General features: G+C 39.5%; 3 protein-coding genes across 4 annotated transcripts; all 3 read left to right on the top strand.

The window, feature by feature from the left end:
- Positions 1-472: 472 nt before the first annotated feature.
- LOC124179208 lies at positions 473-2,692 on the top strand. Its single transcript, XM_046563415.1, has 3 exons — positions 473-618; positions 821-868; positions 1,755-2,692. Exons 1-3 carry the CDS (start codon positions 572-574, stop codon positions 1,960-1,962), a joined length of 303 nt encoding a protein of 100 aa, XP_046419371.1. The 5' UTR covers positions 473-571; the 3' UTR covers positions 1,963-2,692.
- A 188-nt stretch (positions 2,693-2,880) lies between these two features.
- LOC124179173 (carboxylesterase 4A-like) lies at positions 2,881-7,771 on the top strand. The gene is made up of 7 exons (XM_046563356.1): positions 2,881-3,472; positions 4,324-4,459; positions 5,687-6,032; positions 6,243-6,605; positions 6,776-6,936; positions 7,008-7,330; positions 7,418-7,771. The coding sequence occupies exons 1-7, from the start codon at positions 3,204-3,206 to the stop codon at positions 7,584-7,586; spliced, it is 1,767 nt and encodes a 588-aa protein (XP_046419312.1). The 5' UTR covers positions 2,881-3,203; the 3' UTR covers positions 7,587-7,771.
- A 7,385-nt stretch (positions 7,772-15,156) lies between these two features.
- Positions 15,157-22,207, top strand: LOC124179174 (esterase FE4-like). Of its 2 annotated transcripts, XM_046563358.1 has the most exons (8): positions 15,157-15,286; positions 17,697-17,955; positions 18,813-18,948; positions 20,175-20,520; positions 20,731-21,093; positions 21,263-21,423; positions 21,495-21,817; positions 21,905-22,207. In XM_046563358.1, the coding sequence occupies exons 2-8, from the start codon at positions 17,831-17,833 to the stop codon at positions 22,071-22,073; spliced, it is 1,623 nt and encodes a 540-aa protein (XP_046419314.1). In that variant the 5' UTR covers positions 15,157-15,286; positions 17,697-17,830; the 3' UTR covers positions 22,074-22,207. The 2 variants fall into 2 exon arrangements, with proteins under 2 accessions (XP_046419314.1, XP_046419313.1); XM_046563357.1 differs by lacking the exon at positions 15,157-15,286 and having other exon boundaries at positions 17,577-17,955.
- The last annotated feature ends 249 nt before the right edge of the window (positions 22,208-22,456 follow it).

Below are 22,456 nucleotides of genomic sequence, written 5' to 3'. Positions count from 1 at the left end.
ACTATTATGATACTTTCTGCTAATTTATTACTACTTGGTCCTTGACTATATTTTGTAAAAACGATCGTAAATTTTCAATGGCGTGTGTATTGATTTGGAAAATAAAAGAATAATGAAATTTTGTTATCCCTTACGCGATTACAAGGACAGACTACATTGCAGTACATATCGAATACACGCGGCAATGAACCGAATGGAGTAACCAGATCAATCGTCTCTAAGAACAAAATAAAAACTAGACCAACGCCTACAGTGAGTAAAACTAGAAAGTGCGTAATCGATATAATTTTTTACAACTTCGCTCTTGATCGCCAATGATTTTAGTTGTTCACTGATTTTATGCATTTGTCCGATACTTGTGCTTATTTTATTAGCTTAATATTACTAATTGCTGCAGTTCATTTATAAATAAATCAGAAACCACTAAATTGTTATGAGAGAAAAAAAAAATGGTTACGGCACATACAGTCTGTAGTGACGTGAAATCTAATTAAAGTATATTGCGTGAATAATATTCACTTATATTCTTATTGCAGCGTAAAAAGTGCGTAGCTTCAAAATTCAAGCTAAGATGCTACGAGAAATACTACATGTCAAGTGTGGAGCAACCAGGAGGAGGTATGAATACTTGTATTGTTAATAATTATTTGGTAATTTAAGGCGTTACATTTGAAGCCAATTTTTTTCCCTTGCGTGTGAGTATGTGTATGTATGAACATGTGGCGAAGAAGTATGAAAGTAGAAAATAGTAATGCTTAATTTGAAAAGTGAAAATCAACTTTGCTAAATTAATTTAAGTTTCGATTTTCATTTTTTCCAGAGTTGAACAGAGACATCCGGGTAACTTCCCCATTTCTCAGCAACGATGGTGAGTTCGCATGTATTTAGATTACAGGTATTTGTTTACAGCTTCTTTACTGTCACGTGGCGTGGCGATAACAATTGTTATACAAACCTTGAATTTTTCATCCAATGAATAGGCTCGTTCGCGATCGCAACGGTGCTTGACTTTCGGTGGAATAATTTTTTTTGTGATATCTTTTAGCATAGCTTACAAATTGGTGGAATGAACATCGTGACAAGTAACCATAGCTTACTCGGCATTTGTGATAGGGAATAGTATTTAGCTACAGATGTAATAATCTTCGTTTAAATTTACCAATGTCGTTCAAACAGTGGATTTACCCAAGGTTTGTCCAACGAATGTTTAATCATATTCATCTAATTATTTAATCGATAAAATTTCAGTCTGGCATAACGTAACGTTATCAAATTGCATGCAATATCTTGAATCATTTTCAATTATTCAACAAACAGCAACTATCGATGAATTGCAGGTTTAACTCACTTAGAAAATAATTATTAGCATATGGGATGTTTGTAATGCATCTTACAAAATTTCGATGTACCGATAGTCCTCCAGCAATCTCTAACCTAATACATCGAATAATAGTATTGGGGTCATACCACTGCGGTATAGTATCGTGAGATCGGTTTTTTCTGCCAATCCTTTAACCCTCTTAGACCTAGCATATTTTCCCAGCGTAGACTTCGGCAGGCAAGAGGACGTATAGCTGCTAGATTGAGGGCATCACGGGGAATGTCAAGCAGAATTACAAATATCAATTGGAGAGCATTTTTTGTACCCTGTTGTATTCATTCGTTGAATTTGGTGCTGAATAATGCTGCTAATTGTAACTCTGAAGCAATGTCCTTTTTTTATGTTGTCCAATATAATTAAAATTATTTCTCAGCTTCTTCACACAGATGGAATGTTTTACTGTAGTATGTGCTAAATTTTACGGTCAATCCATTGAGCGAAACCCGATGGGAGAATCGCATAGATGCAGTCAAAGTGGTCAGATTTCAATTAAGTATGATTTGCCAGGCTCCAATCTCAGTTATCATCGTGGGAGTTTGTTGGGCAAACCGACATCCGGAGGCATTTGGATTCTTATTTAGAATATGTGAGCTACAACTTCATATGGAGGATGATTTACGAAAATGTGCAGATCTTCAAATTTCATTACCTGATGTGCAAACCAATAAGATCAAGTTACGAACTGTTTGGCGAATTACGAGCGCTATTCAGAAGAATACCTCATCGTTTTAATCCCAAAAACGTGCCCCTATATATGTGCATGCGAGAATATGCTCACCTCTCTGGTTCCGAATGTTTTCTGTGCGTTGACAATATTATTGACGTTGCCAGTGACTGTCGCTTCCGGAGAATGAAGTTTTTCCAACTTGAAACTAAAGTATTTGCGGTTGTCAATGAGTCAAGGACGCTTAGACGGACTGGAAAGTGAATCGATTGAGAATGATATTGCTCATGAACCAGATCTTGATGAAGTAATTCAAGACTTTACAGCCTTGAAAGCTAGAGGGTTCACATGATTTTATGACTACGCCAGAATTATATAATCTGTTCGTGTGATTGTAGAATCCTTTTGTTTTTAGCAATCATTTGTACCTGTCATTATCATATCACTTGAGTAAATAATTATGGGATTCAAATATTTAATTGTTCTATGTGTGCACTTATATATGGGCGGCTTTTTATTACTTTACATGCATAAAAAATAGCTTTCGAACTGGCGCTACTCGGCTTTATTATTCTGTTATCTCACACGTAAATGCAATGTCATCAAACTACTTAATAACAAAACATACATTATAGAGGTATTCCATGCCAACTGAGAGGTCATTTTCCCTGACCTCCATACAAAAAATCAATTCTCCACTCTGAACTATGGCTCAAAATGTTTGTTTTGGGACCCAGAAATTATGTGAATTTTTGCAAAAAAAAAAAAAAATGCTATTTTTTTTAGGACCATAAAAGGGTTTGTAACATTTTTTAAAAAAGAATGGTTGGAACGAAAAATCTGAAAAAAATGGTGAGTGCTTTTTTTAGGTTGTAGAATCACATAAAAAATAATTAGGCAAATTGGCGGGGGTCAGGGAAAATGACCTCTCAGTTAGCATGGAATACCTCATATACACTTAATCTTATTAGACCACTTGACAAGGTGGATTTAATTCCAGTCCGCACTATATATTGAGATAAGGTTGCGAATTAAATTCAAGGCGTTGTTACCAAACTACATTGTCTCTAATTATGACAAGACATCTTTTATTCTCGCAAGATAAAATAACTCAGACTGGTCTCTTTGGCGAGCATCACTTAGTGACAGACAGTAATCATGTTTGTATGTAAAATTGGCTCGCGCTCGTGCTGTTATATAGCAGCCGCGTGTCTGCTGGTGGCTCTTTTGCTAATCGCTTTCCTGACAATCTTTGGTGTTATTCCAATCAAAAATGGGGACATTCCCGCTGGCGAGGATTGGATGCGTCCGGAAACGACGATACCTCAAGGGAGACTCAGAGGTATAAATATGGTCACACACCTTGGCAGAAGATTCTCTGCCTTCATTGGAGTTCCGTTTGCCGAGCCACCGATTGGAGATCTCAGGTTTGTAGGAGTAATTCAGAGTTACAAGTTACCTATCGCTGCATAGACGGTGCAGCAAACGTTGCCCGGACACCCGGACGGAGATAAAATCTCAACTCGCCGATTCGGAGCCTGAACGACGTTACCTGCTTTACAATTTCTGCGAGCTATCGCTCAGGACCTCACCGACAAGCTGCGAGTTTAAACTCAAGTCCTCCCCTTCCGAAGTCTCGCACGTTACGAGCTGCGCTACTACTTACAGTAATAATATACGGTATCCATAGTAAACTGATACTGGTACTTCCGATGATACTGTAATTGATTGGGCAAACTTTGGTTCATATATTCCAAAGATACAAGCAGTTAATATACATGAACACGAGTTGATAATGCAGTGAGGACTTCTCAACTTCCCGAGCTCATACTATGTATTTTTTACTTGTTCAGAATGCATGGTATGAGCTCGGGAGGGTAAAGGACCTCACTTTATTCATAAGATTTTTTTTTCTTAGTAAGAAGACATTGACCGACCAAATAAACAATCAAGGATCCGTAGATACGTACTGAAACCACATTGTTTTGACCAGATTCACGTACTTTGCTTTTACACATCTCGATTGCTTGGAGAGTCCGCTAAACCATCGATAATATCAGCTCTCGACGGATTTTCTTTGGGTGGATCTGCATTGATCACAACTCGTAGCACTAAAATACATAATTGAATATACTCGACAGAATAACATGTTCAAAATCTACGACGAAGAATTGGCGGAATCATCTAGCCTCATGCTGGCCAAAAAATCACCTATCATTGGGAGTTTAATCGTCCCAAAAATACGGAAACATTAATTTCTCCCATTATTCCAATCCAGGTTTAAACAAGCCGTACCGGCGGGTCCTTGGAACGGGACTCTAGATGCCAGCCGCATGCCTAACGCATGTATTCAGATCGAGAAAAAGATCATAGGGGATGAGGACTGCCTCTATCTCAATGTCTATACGCCGCAGGTATATCGCAATCGTATTGACTATATTTTGATACCTGGAAGAAATTATAGTTTTACCATCATCGTTCCAAATTTTCTATCTCGAGAAATGTACTAGTCGTACCAAGAGATTTAAGGATGTTCAATTGAAAGCACAAACATTTTGAAATTCATTTGATTTCAGTACCGAAACACCAGTTTAGGCTATCGTCTGATCCAACAGCGAACAAGTTTAGCTCTGTTCATTTCACGTAGAATTCCAGTAATGCCAAACATATTGAGGCAATGTAGAATTGATTTTATTGTTCAGCTTTTTTTTGATTCCTACACCACCCTTTTGCTGGTAGACTTGTTTTATGTCAGTGGCACCTTCATTGCTTCAGAAATCTAACTTTCGCTCACAGATGTTTGAAGATTATAGCGTGTGTCGGACGCGCGGATAGGCGATTTCATATACATCAGCGGCGATATCTGATTCGTGTAATTACAGCGCACGTTTATTCATTAAAAACTGCCTACTTTCCGCACTAGCAACGCGATATACTAATTGTCACACAGCTGGGTACAAAATACAGCATATTTTTAGTGCTTTAGATTGGATAAGAAATCTCTGTGATTACATCGTGAAGGTTGATTTCGAGAAATAAACAGATCCTCAATCATTTGAATTTGTTCAACCATACCTACAGTTCTTTATCGTACTAGAAATATTTTGGTTCGAACAACGCTAGAGAAACTGAAAATTTAGATCTCATTGGAAAATTTTCTACGGAATTCAAACCTCTGATATCATCTTCTTTTTTGCTCACAATAAATCAGACTGTTGTGCAACATTACCCAAAATCGAAATCATGAAGTTTTCGTCCATCGATCTTGGTTTCTCCTCGCTGTTCCTAGCTCCTTAGGCTGCGTACAGACTAAAGCATTTTTGCGCGCAATATACTCAAGCTTGGACGTGGGTTCAGAAATGCATGTTTATGCTGTCAGCCTGCAACATTGCGATATACGTATAGAAGAAATCAGTGAATGAAGTGCAGAAAACAAGTGTTATCTCTTTATGATGCATAGTTTATAGTTTATTGTTGGTGCACCTATTTGCTTTGCTATCATTTCTTAATTTATAACATGAAGAATTGAATAAGACGGGTGCACGGTGATTATTCAGGATCACGGTCTACGGTCGGCTTACATTAATGAGTTCTCAAATGAAAAAGCAAATGATCACTTTTTTACGATTTTTACCGCATAGCTTCCTAGTAGCCAAAATGCTACGTTACTGCCAGTGATGGTCTTCGTCTATGGTGGAGGATTCATGGTTGGAAGGAGCACTCCTGACCAACGCAGTCCAGAATTTCTTCTTAATAAAGACGTGGTTCTCGTAGTTCCGAACTATCGTTTGGGAATACTAGGATTTTTCAGTACCGGCGACGAAGTATCGCCGGGGAATAATTTACTGAAAGATATAGCTGAAGCTTTGAGATGGACCCAACGAAACATCAAGTATTTCGGTGGTGATCCAAATAAAGTAACGCTCTTCGGTGGAAGTTCAGGCGCCGCCTGCGTTCGCCTTTTGACCTTATCTCCTTTAACAAAAGGTGAGCAGAGTTGCTCAGTTGATTTGAAATATACCTATGGTATTTAATGATCATCTTCCGGTGGTAAATGTACCCGAGTTATTGTTACTACAGCGAAGCTAATACTTTTGATTGTAAGAGAGATCAATAATCGCATTGAAGTAGTTTTCACTAAATCGATATTAAATACTTGGCATTTCAACTTGACGAATAACCGCATACATTTTTCAGGACTCTTTCACCAATTCATGACACATAGTACACCGCAACTCTATCCTCCTGTTCCTGAACCGTATTCGGTGGCCGCCACGCGTGCCACGAAGTTGGGCGAATACCTTGGTTGTCCAACCAACACGTCAACCACCCTTGTTAACTGTCTGATGACTTTCAATGGGTCATACTTGTACGATACAGACGTGCTGTTGAGGGATGTAAGGACGGCCAGGCCTATTGTTTGGTATCCTGTAGTCGAACCCGACGTAGAAGGTGCACTTTTTACGGATACTCCAGCGAATATCATTGCCAATGGAGAACAGCATGATTTGCCGTGGGTGGTCGTTGTAACCAAGGGAGAAGGAATTGTTACAACTGCAGGCAAGTATGGGTGGATCAACGCGAAGTAACAAATATTCTTATAGGTATCTATATCGCACACAGATGTCAGGTAACATACCAGGCTCTGCATATTTGAAGAAACTTTATCGGTAGTCATTTTTTCTTGGGGAATGATTTTTTCTGAAACTTGTACTCGTTCTTTATTTCAGTGTACTATGATAGGCCAGACTTGTTCCAGCAATTTTTAGACAACGTTGACTCTTACTTAATCAGCTTCTTGAGACACGACGTTTGGTCAGCCGATGTCGATGCCCAAACTGCCGCTCTTAAGTCTCGTTACTTGAACGATCTAACTGCAGACAGAAAATTGGTGAGAACTGGAACAACTGACGATAAAAATTCAAATTCCATCAGTTACGGTGTGATTGATGTTGCTTTCAGCTACTACACAATTTGACTGACATCATAAGCGATTACGAGTTCATCTACCATATTTACAACGAGGCCAAACAACATGCAAACAACCCTGCTTACAAGAGTCCCGTATACTTTTGCACTTTTGACTACCGAGGCACTTTCAGCAAAAGCTATATGTATAGTAATGGTAACGCGGAGAATTGGGGTGCGGCGCATGGAGACGAGCTGATTTACCTCCTTCCTGAACCAACGAAAAATTTAGCGCTACCAGGCTCTGAATTTACTGAGACTGATATGAAAGTGGTCGACACTATGGTGGAGCTATGGACATCGTTTGCTACAAATGGGTGAGTATCAGGCTATGAATAGATAAAAGACATCACGTCACAACCGCTTGTGTATCGACTATATTTGACGATATAACACATTTTCAGGTTGCCGACTACTGCAGCTCTCAATGACAACGCGATTTGGGAACCATTCTCATCAGACGAAAAATATCTTCAGATCGGTAATGACAGCGATCCTGGAATTCAGCTTAAAAGTGGTTTTCACGAAGAGCGAATGAAGTTTTGGGAAAATTTTTTCGCTGCTAGAAAGTAGATTTAGTTTTAACTGCGGTCCCTCATCAGGATTCCTATTCTTTGTTTTAAAATAGTTTGTTGTGACTTACCCGTCGGGGAAAGTGAAGGAGATGTAGGAATAAATGTTTAATGCCTATCTTAGAACGCAATGTACAGAATTTAGTTTGAATACCTGATAATGATAATATTATCACACAATGCGTATTCGCACTTGATTTTTTATTGATCCATCACCCCCATGTCGTATATATAACGTTCGGTATCATTGTCAGTGTTCCATTGAGTAATATCAACTTGTGCCCTGGGATGTCTATTTGTGGCATTGAAAGTATGGCTCGATCGTTTTCAATGATAGTGAGCATCGATTTTATTCAAGGTTTTTGAATTCGTGTCTGAAAAAAGGATTACCATGTCAGTGATACGTGTCTGTTAAATTTTCGAATTTGATCTGAAATAAGCTTAAACGTATTTAGAATACTGAAATAATGAAACGATTAGTCAAACTTACAGCGCGCTCTTTGTCGGAAATCTACAAGACTGATGCCCAGCGGATTTCCGTCAGTTGGTGCTAGCAGTGCACAAAGAGTCAGCTGGAAAATTTGATGTATAACACTCGATACTGTTCTCTTACGCGGATGGTGTGAATACTGCTAGCATTGGGTGACACAAATAATACCATAGCAAATTACTAAGTGCTGGCATAAGGAGAATGGATGCAATATTAAGGAGAGCTGACGCGCCTCAAATCAGTTCTGTGAAATAACGATGTGAAAAGGTTGCTGATTTTTTTAAAAATACTAAGTATTTCGAAGATCAACTTCGCGAAAGACCAAAAAGTATGTTTTGAACATCTCTTCATTGTTTTCACAATTGCGACTGTTTTCAAATAAATAAGGTACCAAGAAATCTAGACGAGAGATTGTTGGAAATAATCTCCAAAATACGTGATAATATTAGTAACCCGTAGTATCGAAAATTATAAGATTTGATGGGTTTTTGGCAAAGAAGAAGAAAACTCGAAACACAGTGTTTTTGGCATTATTTAACGATGCAAACTATTGTTTGTACGTTTTTATTGAAAAAAAATAATTCGAAATCCTAATATTAGGATGTGAGCGTGATCACAATTTAGAAGTCGCTCGACCGAGTGTCGGCTGAACTAGCTGGTAATTGTCTTTATTAGTTTTAGTGCCAATGTCATGTACTGAATTCTTCGCCCCGCAGATAGAAGTGCAGAACATGACGACCTTGCAGGGAATTGTTTATTTATGTAGTTGACGTATTACGAAGTGTTATGCTGTAATCTATGTAGTACGTAATAGCGTTTTCCACTGGTTGCACTGAGTGCGCACTGGCTCGAATAGGGGGCACTCAGTAAAAATTATTTGTATACTTGTATTGACACTCCCTAATTTCAAAAATAGCAATGCGTAGAAGAATAATGAAATATTCGAAAAATGTTAAGATCTACCTATACAAGTGATCCTTCCTAGTGACCTGGATACTGTGTTTAGTAGAAGACTCAATCGTCAGACACGGAACCCGTCGCATGGGTCAGCCGTGCAACATATTTTCGTTGTTCAAATTCAGCCAAACACAACCCCGTTACGTGGATTAGCAGAACTATGCAATCCGATGTTTACATGATCCTGAAATTAATCGAGGTCGCTTGAACGGTTTCGATCCACCAATCACAATGACTCTGTTGTGTTATAGCATAAAGCAATCGTTTCTCGTACGTTTACTTCATTAGCCGACTATTTTGTTCGTTAGTACAAACTAATCAAGAAATAATTCTGCACACACACTATCAATCGATCTAATGAATTATTTGTTTCTAATCAAAACTTACAGCGCAAACAAGACTACATAATAAGATGTTCAAACTGCATAATAATTTCTATAAAAGAAACCATGTGAGAAGTCATCCAATTATGAGTAATATTTATTACGCAGAACACAACTGTGAGCATAAGGGGATAAAGCACAATTTAACTATGTAGTTTCGATAGGAGCAGCTTTGATTATAATTGGAAACGCTGAATAGAGAGTTCCCGCCCTTTTTGGTACTGTGTGTTTTAAATTTTTACGTCCAATCGAATAGTATTTGCCACCAATGAGTCAAGGACGATTGGACGGACTGTACAGTATGTCGATTGAAAACGATGTTGCTAATGAACCAGATCTTGACGGAGTAATTCAGGACGTCACAGTTTTGAAAGCGAGAAGGTTCACATGATTATGACATCGCCAAAATTACATAATCTGTTCGTGTTAATGAGGAATCCTCTTGTTTTTAGCAATCATTTGTACCTTTCATTACCATACAACTCGAGTGAATAATTACGGGATTTAAATATTTGATTGTTCTGGGTGTGCACTTATATGGGCGCGGCTTTGTATGACTTTAAACGCATGAAAAATAGCCTTCGAACCGGCGCTGCTCGGCTTTATTATTCTGTTACCTCACATGTAAATCCAATGTCATCAAACTACTTAATAACAAAACATACATTATAAAATTTGTATATACACTTAATTTTATTGGACCACTTGACAAGGTGGATTTAATTCCTGTCCGCATTATATGTTGAGATTAGGTTGCGAATTAAATTCAAGGCGTTGCTACCAAACTACATTGTCTCTAATTATGACAGGACATCTTTTCTTCTCGCAAGATAAAATAACTCAGACTGGTCTCTTTGGCGAGCATCACTTAGTGACAGACAGTAATCATGTTTGTATGTAAAATTGGCTCGCGCTCGTGCTGTTATATAGCAGCCGCGTGTCTGCTGGTGGCTCTTTTGCTAATCGCTTTCCTGACAATCTTTGGTGTTATTCCAATCAAAAATGGGGACATTCCCGCTGGCGAGGATTGGATGCGTCCGGAAACGACGATACCTCAAGGGAGACTCAGAGGTATAAATATGGTCACACACCTTGGCAGAAGATTCTCTGCCTTCATTGGAGTTCCGTTTGCCGAGCCACCGATTGGAGATCTCAGGTTTGTAGGAGTAATTCAGAGTTACAAGTTACCTATCGCTGCATAGGCGGTGCAGCAAACGTTGCCCGGACACCCGGACGGAGATAAAATCTCAACTCGCCGATTCGGAGCCTGAACGACGTTACCTGCTTTACAATTTCTGCGAGCTATCGCTCAGGAACTCACCGACAAGCTGCGAGTTTAAACTCAAGTCCTCCCCTTCCGAAGTCTCGCACGTTACGAGCTGCGCTACTACTTACAGTAATAATATACGGTATCCATAGTAAACTGATACTGGTACTTACGATGATACTGTGATTGATTGGGCAAACTTTGGTTCATATATTCCAAAGATACAAGCAGTTAATATACATCAACACGAGTTAATAATGCAGTGAGGATTTCTCAACTCCCCGAGTTCATACTATGTATTTTTTACTTGTTCAGAATGCATGGTATGAGCTCGGGAGGGTAAAGGACCTCACTTTATTGATAAGATTTTTTTCTCTCAGTAAGAAGATATTGTCTGACCAAATAAACAATCAAGGATCCGCATATACGTACTGAAACCACATTGTTTGGCCCACATTTGCGTACTTTGCTTTTACACATCTCGATTGCTTTAAGAGTCCGCTAAACCATCGGTAATATCAGCTATCGACGGATTTTCTTTGAGTTGATCTGCATTGATCACAACTCGTAGCACTAAAATACATAATTGAATGTACCGGAGAGAATGACATGTTCAAAATCTACGACGAAGAATTGGCGGAATCATCTAGCCTCATGCTGGCCGAAAAATCACCTATCATTGGGAGTTTAATCGTCCAAAAAATACGGAAACATTAATTTCTCCCATTATTCCAATCCAGGTTTAAACAAGCCGTCCCGGCGGGTCCTTGGAACGGGACTCTAGATGCCAGCCGCATGCCTAACGCATGTATTCAGAACGAGGAAAAGCTCATAGGGGATGAGGACTGCCTCTATCTCAATGTCTATACGCCGCAGGTATATCGCAATCGTATTGACTATATTTTGATAGCTGAAGGAAGTTACAGTTTCACCATCATCGTTTCAAATTTTTCATCTTAAAAAATGTACTAGCCGTAACAAAAGATTCAAGGATTTTCAATCGAAAGTACAGACATTTTGAAATTCACTTGATTTCAGTACCGAAACACCAGTTTAGGCTATCGTCTGATCCAACAGCGAACAAGTTTAGCTGTGTTCATTTTACACAGGATTCGAGTACTGCCAAATATATTGGGGCAATGTAGAATTGATTTTATTGTTCAGCTACAGCACCCTTTTGCTGGTAGACTTGTTTTATGTCAGTGGCACCTTCATTGCTTCACAAACCAAACTTTCGCTCACAGATGTTTGAATATTATAGCGTGTGTCGGACATGCGGATGGGCGATATCATACACATCAGTGGTGATATCTGATTCGTGTGATTAGAGCACACGCTTATTCATTAGCCCATCGCCCACTTTCCGCACTAGTAACGCAATATACTAATTGTCACACAGCTGGGTACAAAATACAGAATATTTTTAGTGCTTTGGATTGGATAAAAAATCTCTGTGATTACATCGTGAAGGTTGATTTCCAGAAATAAACAGGTCCTTAATCATTTGAATTTATTCAACCATACCTACAGTTCTTTATCGTACGCGAAATATTTTGGTTCGGACAACGCTAGAGAAACTGAAAATTTAGATCTCATTGAAAAATTTTCTACGGAGTTCAAACCTCTGATATCATCTTCGTTTTTGCACACAATGAATCAAACTGTTGTAGAACAATTCCAAAAATCGAAGTCATGAAGTTTTCGTCCATCGATCTTGGTTTCTCCTCGCTGTTCCTAGCTCCTTAGGCTGCGTACAGACTAGAGCATTTTTGCGCGTAATATACTTAAGTTTGGACGTGGGTTCAGAAATGCATGTTTATGCTGTCAGCCTGCAACATTGCGATATACGTATAGAAGAAATCAGTGAATGACGTGCAAAAAACAAGTGTTGTCTCTTTATGATACATGGTTTATAGTTTATTGTTGGTGCACCTATTTGCTTTGCTATCATTTCTTAATTTATAACATGAAGAATTAAATAAGACGGGTGCACGGTGATTATTCAGAATCATGGTCTACGGTCGACTTACATTAATGAATTCTGAAATGGAAAAGCAAATAATTACATGTTTACCAATCTACCGCATAGCTTCCTAGTAGCCCAAATGCTACGTTACTGCCAGTGATGGTCTACATCTATGGTGGACAATTCAGGTTTGGAACGAGCACTCCTGACCGATGGAGTCCAGAATTTCTGCTTAATAAGGACGTGATTCTCGTAGTTCCGAACTATCGTTTTGGAATACTCGGATTTTTGAGTACCGGCGACGAAGTATCGCCGGGAAATAATTTACTTAAAGATATAGCTGAAGCTTTGAGATGGACCCAACGAAACATCAAGTATTTCGGTGGTGATCCAAATAAAGTAACGCTCTTCGGTGGAAGTTCAGGCGCCGCCTGCGTTCGCCTTTTAACCTTATCTCCTTTAACAAAAGGTGAGCAGAGTTGCTTAGTTTAATTGAAATACACCTATGATATTTAGTGATCATCTGTCGGTGGTAAATGTACCAGACTTGAGAAGCGAAGCTAATGCTTTTGATTGTAAGAGAGATCAATAATGGCATTGAATTAGTTTTCACTAAATAGGTATTAAATACTTGGCATTTCAACTTGACGAATAACAGCACAATGTTTTCAGGACTCTTTCACCAATTCATGACACACAGTACACCGCAACTCTATCCTCCTGTTCCTGAACCATATTCGGTGGCCGCCACGCGTGCCACGAAGTTGGGCGAATACCTTGGTTGTCCAACCAACACGTCAACCACCCTTGTTAACTGTCTCAGGACTTTCAATGGGTCATACTTGTACGAAACAGACGTGCTGTTGAAGGATGTAAGGACGGCCATGCTTACTGTTTGGTATCCTGTAGTCGAACCTGACGTAGAAGGTGCACTTTTTACGGATACTCCAGCGAATATCATTGCCAATGGAGAACAGCATGATTTGCCGTGGGTGGCCCTTGTAACTAAGGAAGAAGGAATTGTTCTAACTGCAGGCAAGTATGGGTGGATCAACGTGAAGTAACGAATATTCCTATAGGTGTCTATATCGCACAGAGATGTCAGGTAACATACCAGGCTCTGCATATTTGAAGAAACTTTATCGGTAGTCATTTTTTCTCAGTGAATGATCCTTTCTGAAACTTGCACTTGTTCTTCATTTCAGTGTACTATAATAGGCCAGAGTTGTTCCAGCAATTTTTAGACAACGTTGACTCTTACTTAATCAGCTTCTTGAGACACGACGTTTGGTCAGCCGATGTCGATGCCCAAACTGCTGCTCTGAAGTCTCGTTACTTGAACGATCTAACTGCAGACAGAAAGGTGGTGAGAACTGGAACACTGACGACAGAAATTCAAATTCCATCAATTATGGCATGTTTGATCTTGCTTTCAGCTACTACACAATTTGACTGACATCATCACTGATTACCTGTTTACCTACCATATTTACAACGAGGTCAAACAACATGCAAACAACCCTGCTTTCAAGAGTCCTGTATACTTTTGCACTTTTGACTACCACGGCACTTTCAGCTATAGCTATAAGTTTAGTGGTGGTAACACGGAGAATTGGGGCGCGGCGCACGGAGACGAGCTGCTTTACCTCCTTCCTGGACCAAAGGAAATGTTTGCGCCACCAGGCTCTGAATTTACTGAGACTGATTTGAAAGTGGCCGACGCTATGGTGGAGCTATGGACATCGTTTGCTATCAACGGGTGAGTATCAGGCTATGAATAGATAAAAGACATCACGTCACAACCGCTTGTGTATCGACTATATTTGACTATACAACACATTCTCAGGTTGCCGACTACTGCAGCTCTCAATGACAACGCAATTTGGGAACCATTCTCATCAGACGAAAAATATCTTCAGATCGGTAATGACAGCGATCCTGGAATTCAGCTTAAAAGTGGTTTTCACAAAGAGCGAATGAAGTTTTGGGAAAATTTCTTTGCTGCTAAAACGTAGATTTAGTTTGAACTGCGGTTCCTTATCAGAATCCGTATTCTTTGTTTCAAAATAGTTTGTTGTGACTTGCCCGTCGAGGAAAGTGAAGGAGATGTGGGAATAAATATCTGATGCCTGTCTTAGAACGCAATGTACAGAATTTAATTTGAATACGTGATAACGATAATATTATCACATAATGCTTATTCGCAGTAGATTTTTTATTGATCCATCACCCCCATGTCGTATATATAACGTTCGGTATCATTGTCAGTGTTCCATTGAGTAATATCAACTTGAGCCCTGGGATGTCTATTTGTGGCATTGAAAGTATGGTTCGGTCGTTTTCAATTATAGTGAGCAACGATTTTATAAAAAGTTTTGGAATTTGTGTCCGGAAAAAAGTATTACCATGTCAGTAATACATGTTTGTTAAATTTTTGAATTTGATCTGAAATAATCTTGAACGTACTTAAAATATTAAAATAATGAAACGATTAGTCAAATTTACAGCGCCCTTTCTGTCGAAAATCTGGAAGACTGATGCCAAGCGGATTTCCGTCAGTTAGTGCCGGCAGTGCACAGCGAGTCAGTCGGAAAATTCGACGTATAACACTCGACGCTGTTCTCTTACGCGGATGGTGGTGAGTACTGTTAGCATTGGGTGACAAGATTAATACCATAGTAAATTACTAAGTGCAGGCATAAGGAGAATGGGTGCAATATTAAGGGGGGCTGCCGCGCCTCAAATCAGCTCTGTGAAATAACGAAGTCGAAAGGTTGCTGATTTTTTTCAAAAATACTACGTGTTTTGAAGATCAAATTCGCGAAAGCTCAATATTTTTGGAACATGTCTTCATTGTTTTCACAATTGAGACTTGTTTCAAATAAATAAGGTACCAAGAAATCTAGACGAGAGATTCTTGGAAATAGTCTCCAAAATATGCGATAATATCAGTAACCCGTTGTATCGAAAATTATAAGATTTGATGGGTTTTTGGCAAACAAGAAGAACACTCGAGAAACAGTGTTTTGGGCATAATTTAACAATGTAAACTATTGTTTGTACGTTTTTATCGAAAAAAAATAATTCAAAACCTCAATATTAGCACGTGAGCGTGAACACAATTTCAAGTTTGTTCGACTAAGTGTCGGCTGTACTAGTAGATAATTGTTCAGATTAGATTCAGTGCCAATGTCATGTACTGAATTCTTTGCCCCGCAGATAGAAGTGCAGAACATGACGATCTTGCAGGGAAATGTTTATTTATGTAGTTTGCGTATCACGAAGCGTTATACTGTAATCTACGTAGTACGTAAATCTGTTTTCTCACATTTTCGATCTATGAGAAGAAGTACCAAGTATCAATTCATCAACGGCCGCGTTGGTATAACGTAAAAAAGGTTATGAATCCAACAGGTGGATTAATCGCCATGTGTATCCAATTTCACGGAAATATGCCAAATCCCAGTCAATCGAAGTTCTTCAGAAATCACGCCCGGACGTTCCAATTATAATATTTTGGATATTTTTGTGGTAAAAGTATTCAAACAATAGTTCATATTGTTAAATCATGACAAAACACCGTTTCTCGAATTTTTTTGCTTACCAAATATCCATCAACTACTACAATTTTCAATACTCTGGTTACTGATTCTTTCGCGTTTTTGGGAGAATATATCGAACAGTCTCTCGGTCGGATTCCTAGGCACCTTCTTCATTTCAAAAATAGCAATGCTCAGAAGAATAATGAAATATTCGAAAAATGTTAAGATCTAGCCATGCAAGTGATCGTTTCAAGTAGCCTGGGTACTGTGTTTAGTGGAAGACTCAAGCGTCAGACACCGAACCCGTAGCATGGGTCAGCGGTGCAACACATTTTCGTTGCTTTAATTCACTCAATCACAACCCCGTTACGTGGATTAGCAGTACTATGCAATCCGATGTACACATGATCCGGAAATTGATCGAAGTCACTCGAACGGCTTTGATCCACCAATCGCGATGACTCTATTGTGTCAGAGCATAAAGCTATCGTTTCACGTACGTGTACTTCATCATCCGACTATTTTGTTCGTCAGTACAAACTAATCAAGAAGTAATTCTGCTCACACACTATCAATCGTTCTAATGAATTATCTGTTGCTAATCAAAACTCACAGCGCAAACAAGACTACGTAATAAGATGTTCGAACTGCATAATAATTTCCACCAAAAAAACAATGTAAGAAGTAATCCAATTATGAGTAATATTTATTACACAGAACACCACTGTGAGCACGAAGGGATCAAGCACAATTTAACTATGTAATTTTGATAGTAGCAGCTTTAATTTTACTTGGAAACACTGAATACAGAGTTCCCGCCCTTTTTGGTACTGTGTGTTTTGAATTTTGACGTCCAATCGAACAGTCTTTGCCACCAATGAGTCAAGGACAATTAGACGGACTGTACAGCATGTCGATTGAAAACGATGTTGCTAATGAACTAGATCTTGACGGAGTAATTCAGGACGTCGCAGTTTCGAAAGCGAGAAGGTTCACATGATTATGACATCGCCAGAATTACATATTCTGTTCGTGTTATTGTGAAATCCTCTTGTTTTTAGCAATCATTTGTACCTTTGATTATCATGTAAATTAAGTGAATAAATACGGGATTTGAATATTTGATTTTTCTATGTGTGCACTTATATGGGCGCGGCTTTGTATTACTTTACACGCATGAAAAATGGCCTTCGAACCGGCGCTGCTCGGCTTTATTATTCTGTTATCTCACATGTAAATCCAATCTCATCAAACTACCTAATAACAAAACATACATTATAAAATTTGTATATACACTTAATTTTATTGGACCGCTTGACAAGGAGGATTTAATTCCTGTCCGCATTATAAATTGAGATTAGGTTGCGAATTAAACTCAAGGCGTTGTTACCAAACCACATTGTCCCTAATTATGAAAAGACATCTTTTCTTCTCGCAAGATAAAATAACTCAGGATGTTCTCTTTGGCGAGCATCACTTAGTGACAGACAGTAATCATGTTTGTAGGTAAGATTGGCTCGCGCTCGTGCTGTTGTATAGCAGCCGCGTGTGTGCTGGTGGCTCTTTTGCTAATCGCTTTCCTGACAATCTTTGGTGTTATTCCAATCAAAAATGGGGACATTCCCGCTGGCGAGGATTGGATGCGTCCGGAAACGACGATACCTCAAGGGAGACTCAGAGGTATAAATATGGCCTCACACCTTGGCAGAAGATTCTCTGCCTTCATTGGAGTTCCGTTTGCCGAGCCACCGATTGGAGATCTCAGGTTTGTAGGAGTAATTCAGAGTTACAAGTTACCTATCGCTGCATAGGCGGTGCAGAAAACGTTGCCCGGACACCCGGACTGAGTTCAAACCTCGACTCGCCGATTCGGAGCCTGAACGACGTTACCTGCGTTACAATTTCTGCGAGCTATCGCTCAGAACCTCACCGACAAGCTGGGAATTTGAACTCAAGTCCTGCCCTTCCGAAGTCTGGCACGTTAGGAACTACGCTATTACTTACAGTAGTAATATACGGTATCAATAGTAAACTGATACCGGCACTTATAATGATAATGTAATTGATTGGGCAAACTTTGGTTCATATCATCGAAAGATACAAGCAGTTAATATACATCAACACGAGTTGATAATGCAGTGAGGACTTCTAGCCCTCCTGAGCTCATACCGTGTATTTTTTTCTTGTTCAAAATGCATCGTATGAGCTCGGGAGGGTAAAAAGTCCTCACTTTATTCATAAGATTTTTTCATCTTAGTAAGAAGATATTGACCGACCAAGTCTCCAAGACCATCAAGGATCCGTATATACGTACTGAAACCACATTGTTTTGACCGGATTCACGTACTTTGCTTTCACACATCTCGATTGCTTTGAGAGTCCGCTAAACCATCGGTAATATCAGCATTCGACGGATTTTCTTTGGGTCAATCTGCATTGATCACAACTCGTAACACTAAAATACATAATTGAATGTACTCGACAGAATAACATGTTCAAAATCTACGGCGAAGAATTGGCGGAATTATCTAGCCACATGCTGGCCGAAGAATCACCTATCATTGGGAGTTTAATCGTCCCAAAAATACGGAAACATTAATTTCTCCCATTATTCCAATCCAGGTTTAAACAAGCCGTACCGCCGGGTCCTTGGAACGGGACTCTAGATGCCAGCCGCATGCCTAACGCATGTATTCAGAACGATACAAAGCTCATAGGGGATGAGGACTGCCTCTATCTCAATGTCTATACGCCGCAGGTACATCGCAATCGTATTGAATATATTTTGATAGCTTGAGGAAGTTACAGTTTTATCACCATCGTTTCAAATTTCTTATCCCGAGAAATGTACTAGTCGTACTACGAGATTCAAGGATTTTCAATTGAAAGCACAAACATTTTGAGATTCATCTGTTTTCAGTAGTGAAACACCAGTCTAGGTATCGTCTGATCCAACAGCAAACAAGTTTAGCTCTGTTTATTTTACATAGGATTCGAGTACTGTCAAACATATTGAGGCAATGTAGAATTGATTTTACTGTCCAGCTTTGTTTTGATTCGTACACCACCCATTTGTTGGTAGACTTGTTTAATGTCAGTGGCACCTTCATTGCTTCAGAAATCTAACTTTCGCTCACAGATGTTTGAAGATTATAGCGTGTGTCCGACGCGCGGATGGGCGATTTCATTTACATCAGTGGTGATATCTGATTCGTGTGATTACAGCGCACGCTTATTCATTAGAAATCGCCCACTTTCCGCACTAGCAACGCAATATACTAATTGTCACACAGCTAGGTACAAAATACAGCGTATTTTTAGTGCTTCAGATTGGATGAGGAATCTGTGTGATTACATCGTGAAGGTTGATTTCGAGTAATAAATAGATCCTCAATCATTTGAATTTGTTCAACTATACCTCCAGCTCTTCATCATACTTCAAATATTTTGGTTCGGACAACGCTAGAGAAACTGAAACTTTAGATCTCATTTGGAAATTTTTTACGGAGTTCAATCCTCCGATATCATCTTCTTTTTTGCACACAATGAGTCAAACTGTTGTAAAACATTATCAAAAATCGAAGTCAGGAAGTTTTTGTCCATCGATCTTGGTTTATCCTCGCTGTTCCTAGCTTCTTAGGCTGCGTACTGACTAGAGCATTTTTGCGCGCAACACACTCAAGTTCGGACGTGGGTCCAGAAATGCATGTTTATGCTGTCAGCCTGCAACATTGCGATATACGTATAGAAGAAATCAGTGAATGACGTGCAAAAAACCAGTGTCATCTCTTTATGATACATGGTTTATAGTTTATCGTTGGTGCACCTATTTACTTTGCTATCATTTCTTAATTCATAACATGAAAAATTGAATGAGACTGGTGCACGGTGATTATTCAGAATCACGGTCTACGGTCGGATTACATTAATGAATTCTAAAATGAAAAAGCGAGTAATTACTTTTTTACCATTTCTATCGCAAAGCTCCCACGTAGCCAAAATGCTACGTTACTGCCAGTGATGGTCTTCGTCTATGGTGGACAATTCAGGCATGGAACGAGCACTCCTGACCGATGGAGTCCAGAATTTCTTCTTAATAAGGACGTGGTTCTCGTAGTTCCTAACCATCGTTTCGGAATACTCGGATTTTTGAGTACCGGCGACGAAGTATCGCCGGGAAATAATTTACTTAAAGATATAGCTGAAGCTTTGAGATGGACCCAACGAAACATCAAGTATTTCGGTGGTGATCCAAATAAAGTAACGCTCTTCGGTGGAAGTTCAGGCGCCGCCTGCGTTCGCCTTTTAACCTTATCTCCTTTAACAAAAGGTGAGCAGAGCTGCTTACTTGAATTGAAATTTACCTATGGTATTCAATCATCATCTTCCAGTGGTGAATGTGCCCCAGTTATTGTTACTACAGCGAAACCGATACTTTTGATTGTAAGAGAGTTCAATAATGGCATTGAATTAGTTTTCACTAAATAGATATTAAATACTCGGCATTTCAACTTGACGAACAACAGCACAATGTTTTCAGGACTCTTTCACCAATTCATGACACACAGTACACCGCAACTCTATCCTCCTGTTCCTGAACCGTATTCGGTGGCTGCCACGCGTGCCACGAAGTTGGGCGAATACCTTGGTTGTCCAACCAACACGTCAACCACCCTTGTTAACTGTCTGAGGACTTTCAATGGATCATACTTGTACGATACAGACGTGCTGTTGAGGGATGTAAGGACGGCCAGGCCTACTGTTTGGTATCCTGTAGTCGAACCTGACGTAGAAGGTGCACTTTTTACGGATACTCCAGCGAATATCATTGCCAATGGAGAACAGCATGATTTGCCGTGGGTGGCCCTCTTAACTAAGGAAGAAGGAATTGTTACAACTGCAGGCAAGTATGGGTGGATCAACGTGAAGTAACGAATATTCCTATAGGTGTCTATATCGCACAGAGATGTCAGGTAACATACCAGGCTCTGCATATTTGAAGAAACTTTATCGGTAGTCATTTTTTCTTGGTGAATAATTTTTCTGAAACTTGCACTTGTTCTTCATTTCAGTGTACTATGATAGGCCGGACTTGTTCCAGCAAGTTTTAGACAACATTGACTCTCACCTAATCAGCGTCTTGAGACACGACTTTTGGTCAGCCGATGTCGATGCCCAAACTGCTGCTCTGAAGTCTCGTTACTTGAACGATCTAACTGCAGACAGAAAATTGGTGAGAACTGGAACAACTGACGATCAAAGTTCAAATTTTATCAGTCAAGGTATGATTGATGTTGCTTTCAGCTACTACACAATTTGACTGACATCATAACCGATTACGAGTTTACCTACTTTAATTACAACGAGGTCAAACAACGTGCGAACAACTCCGCTTACAAAAGTCCCGCATACCTTTGCACTTTTGACTACCGAGGCACTTTCAGTTATAGCTATCTGTTCAGTAATCGCAACACGGAGAATTGGGGCGCGGCGCACGGAGACGAGCTGATTTACCTCCTTCCTGGACCAAAGAAATTGTTTGCGCCACCAGGCTCTGAATATTCTGAGACTGATATGAAAGTGGTCGACGCTATGGTCGAGCTATGGACATCGTTTGCTACCAATGGGTGAGTATCAGGCTACGACTTGATAAAAGACATCACGTCACAGCCGCTTGTGTATCGACTATATTTGACTATACAACACATTCTCAGGTTGCCGACTACTGCAGCTCTCAATGACAACGCGATTTGGGAACCATTCTCATCAGACGAAAAATATCTTCAGATCGGTAATGACAGCGATCCTGGAGTTCAGGTTAAAAGTGGTTTTCACGAAGAGCGAATGAAGTATTGGGAAAATTTCTTCGCTCCTAGAAAGTAGATTTAGTTTTAACTGCGGTCCCTCATCAGAATTTGTATTCTTTGTTTCGCAATAGTTTGTTGTGACTTACCCGTCGGGGAAAGTGAAGGAGATGTAGGAATAAATGTTTGATGCCCATCTTAGAACGCGATGTACAGAATTTAGTTTGAATACGTGATAACGATAATATTATCACATAATGCGTATTCGCAGTAGATTTTTTATCGATCCATCACCCCCACGTCGTATATATAACGTTCGGTATCATTGTCAGTGTTCCATTGAGTAATATCTACCTGTGCCCTTGGATATTCATTTACGGCATTGAACATCTGGCTCGATCGTTTTTAATCATAGTGGGCAACGATTTTATAAAAAGTTAAAGAAATTGTGTACGAAAAAAA

The sequence above is a fragment of the Neodiprion fabricii genome, chromosome 3 (genome assembly GCF_021155785.1).
Source record: "Neodiprion fabricii isolate iyNeoFabr1 chromosome 3, iyNeoFabr1.1, whole genome shotgun sequence".
Classification (NCBI taxonomy): domain Eukaryota; kingdom Metazoa; phylum Arthropoda; class Insecta; order Hymenoptera; family Diprionidae; genus Neodiprion; species Neodiprion fabricii.
This window is presented reverse-complemented; position numbering and strand designations above follow the sequence as displayed.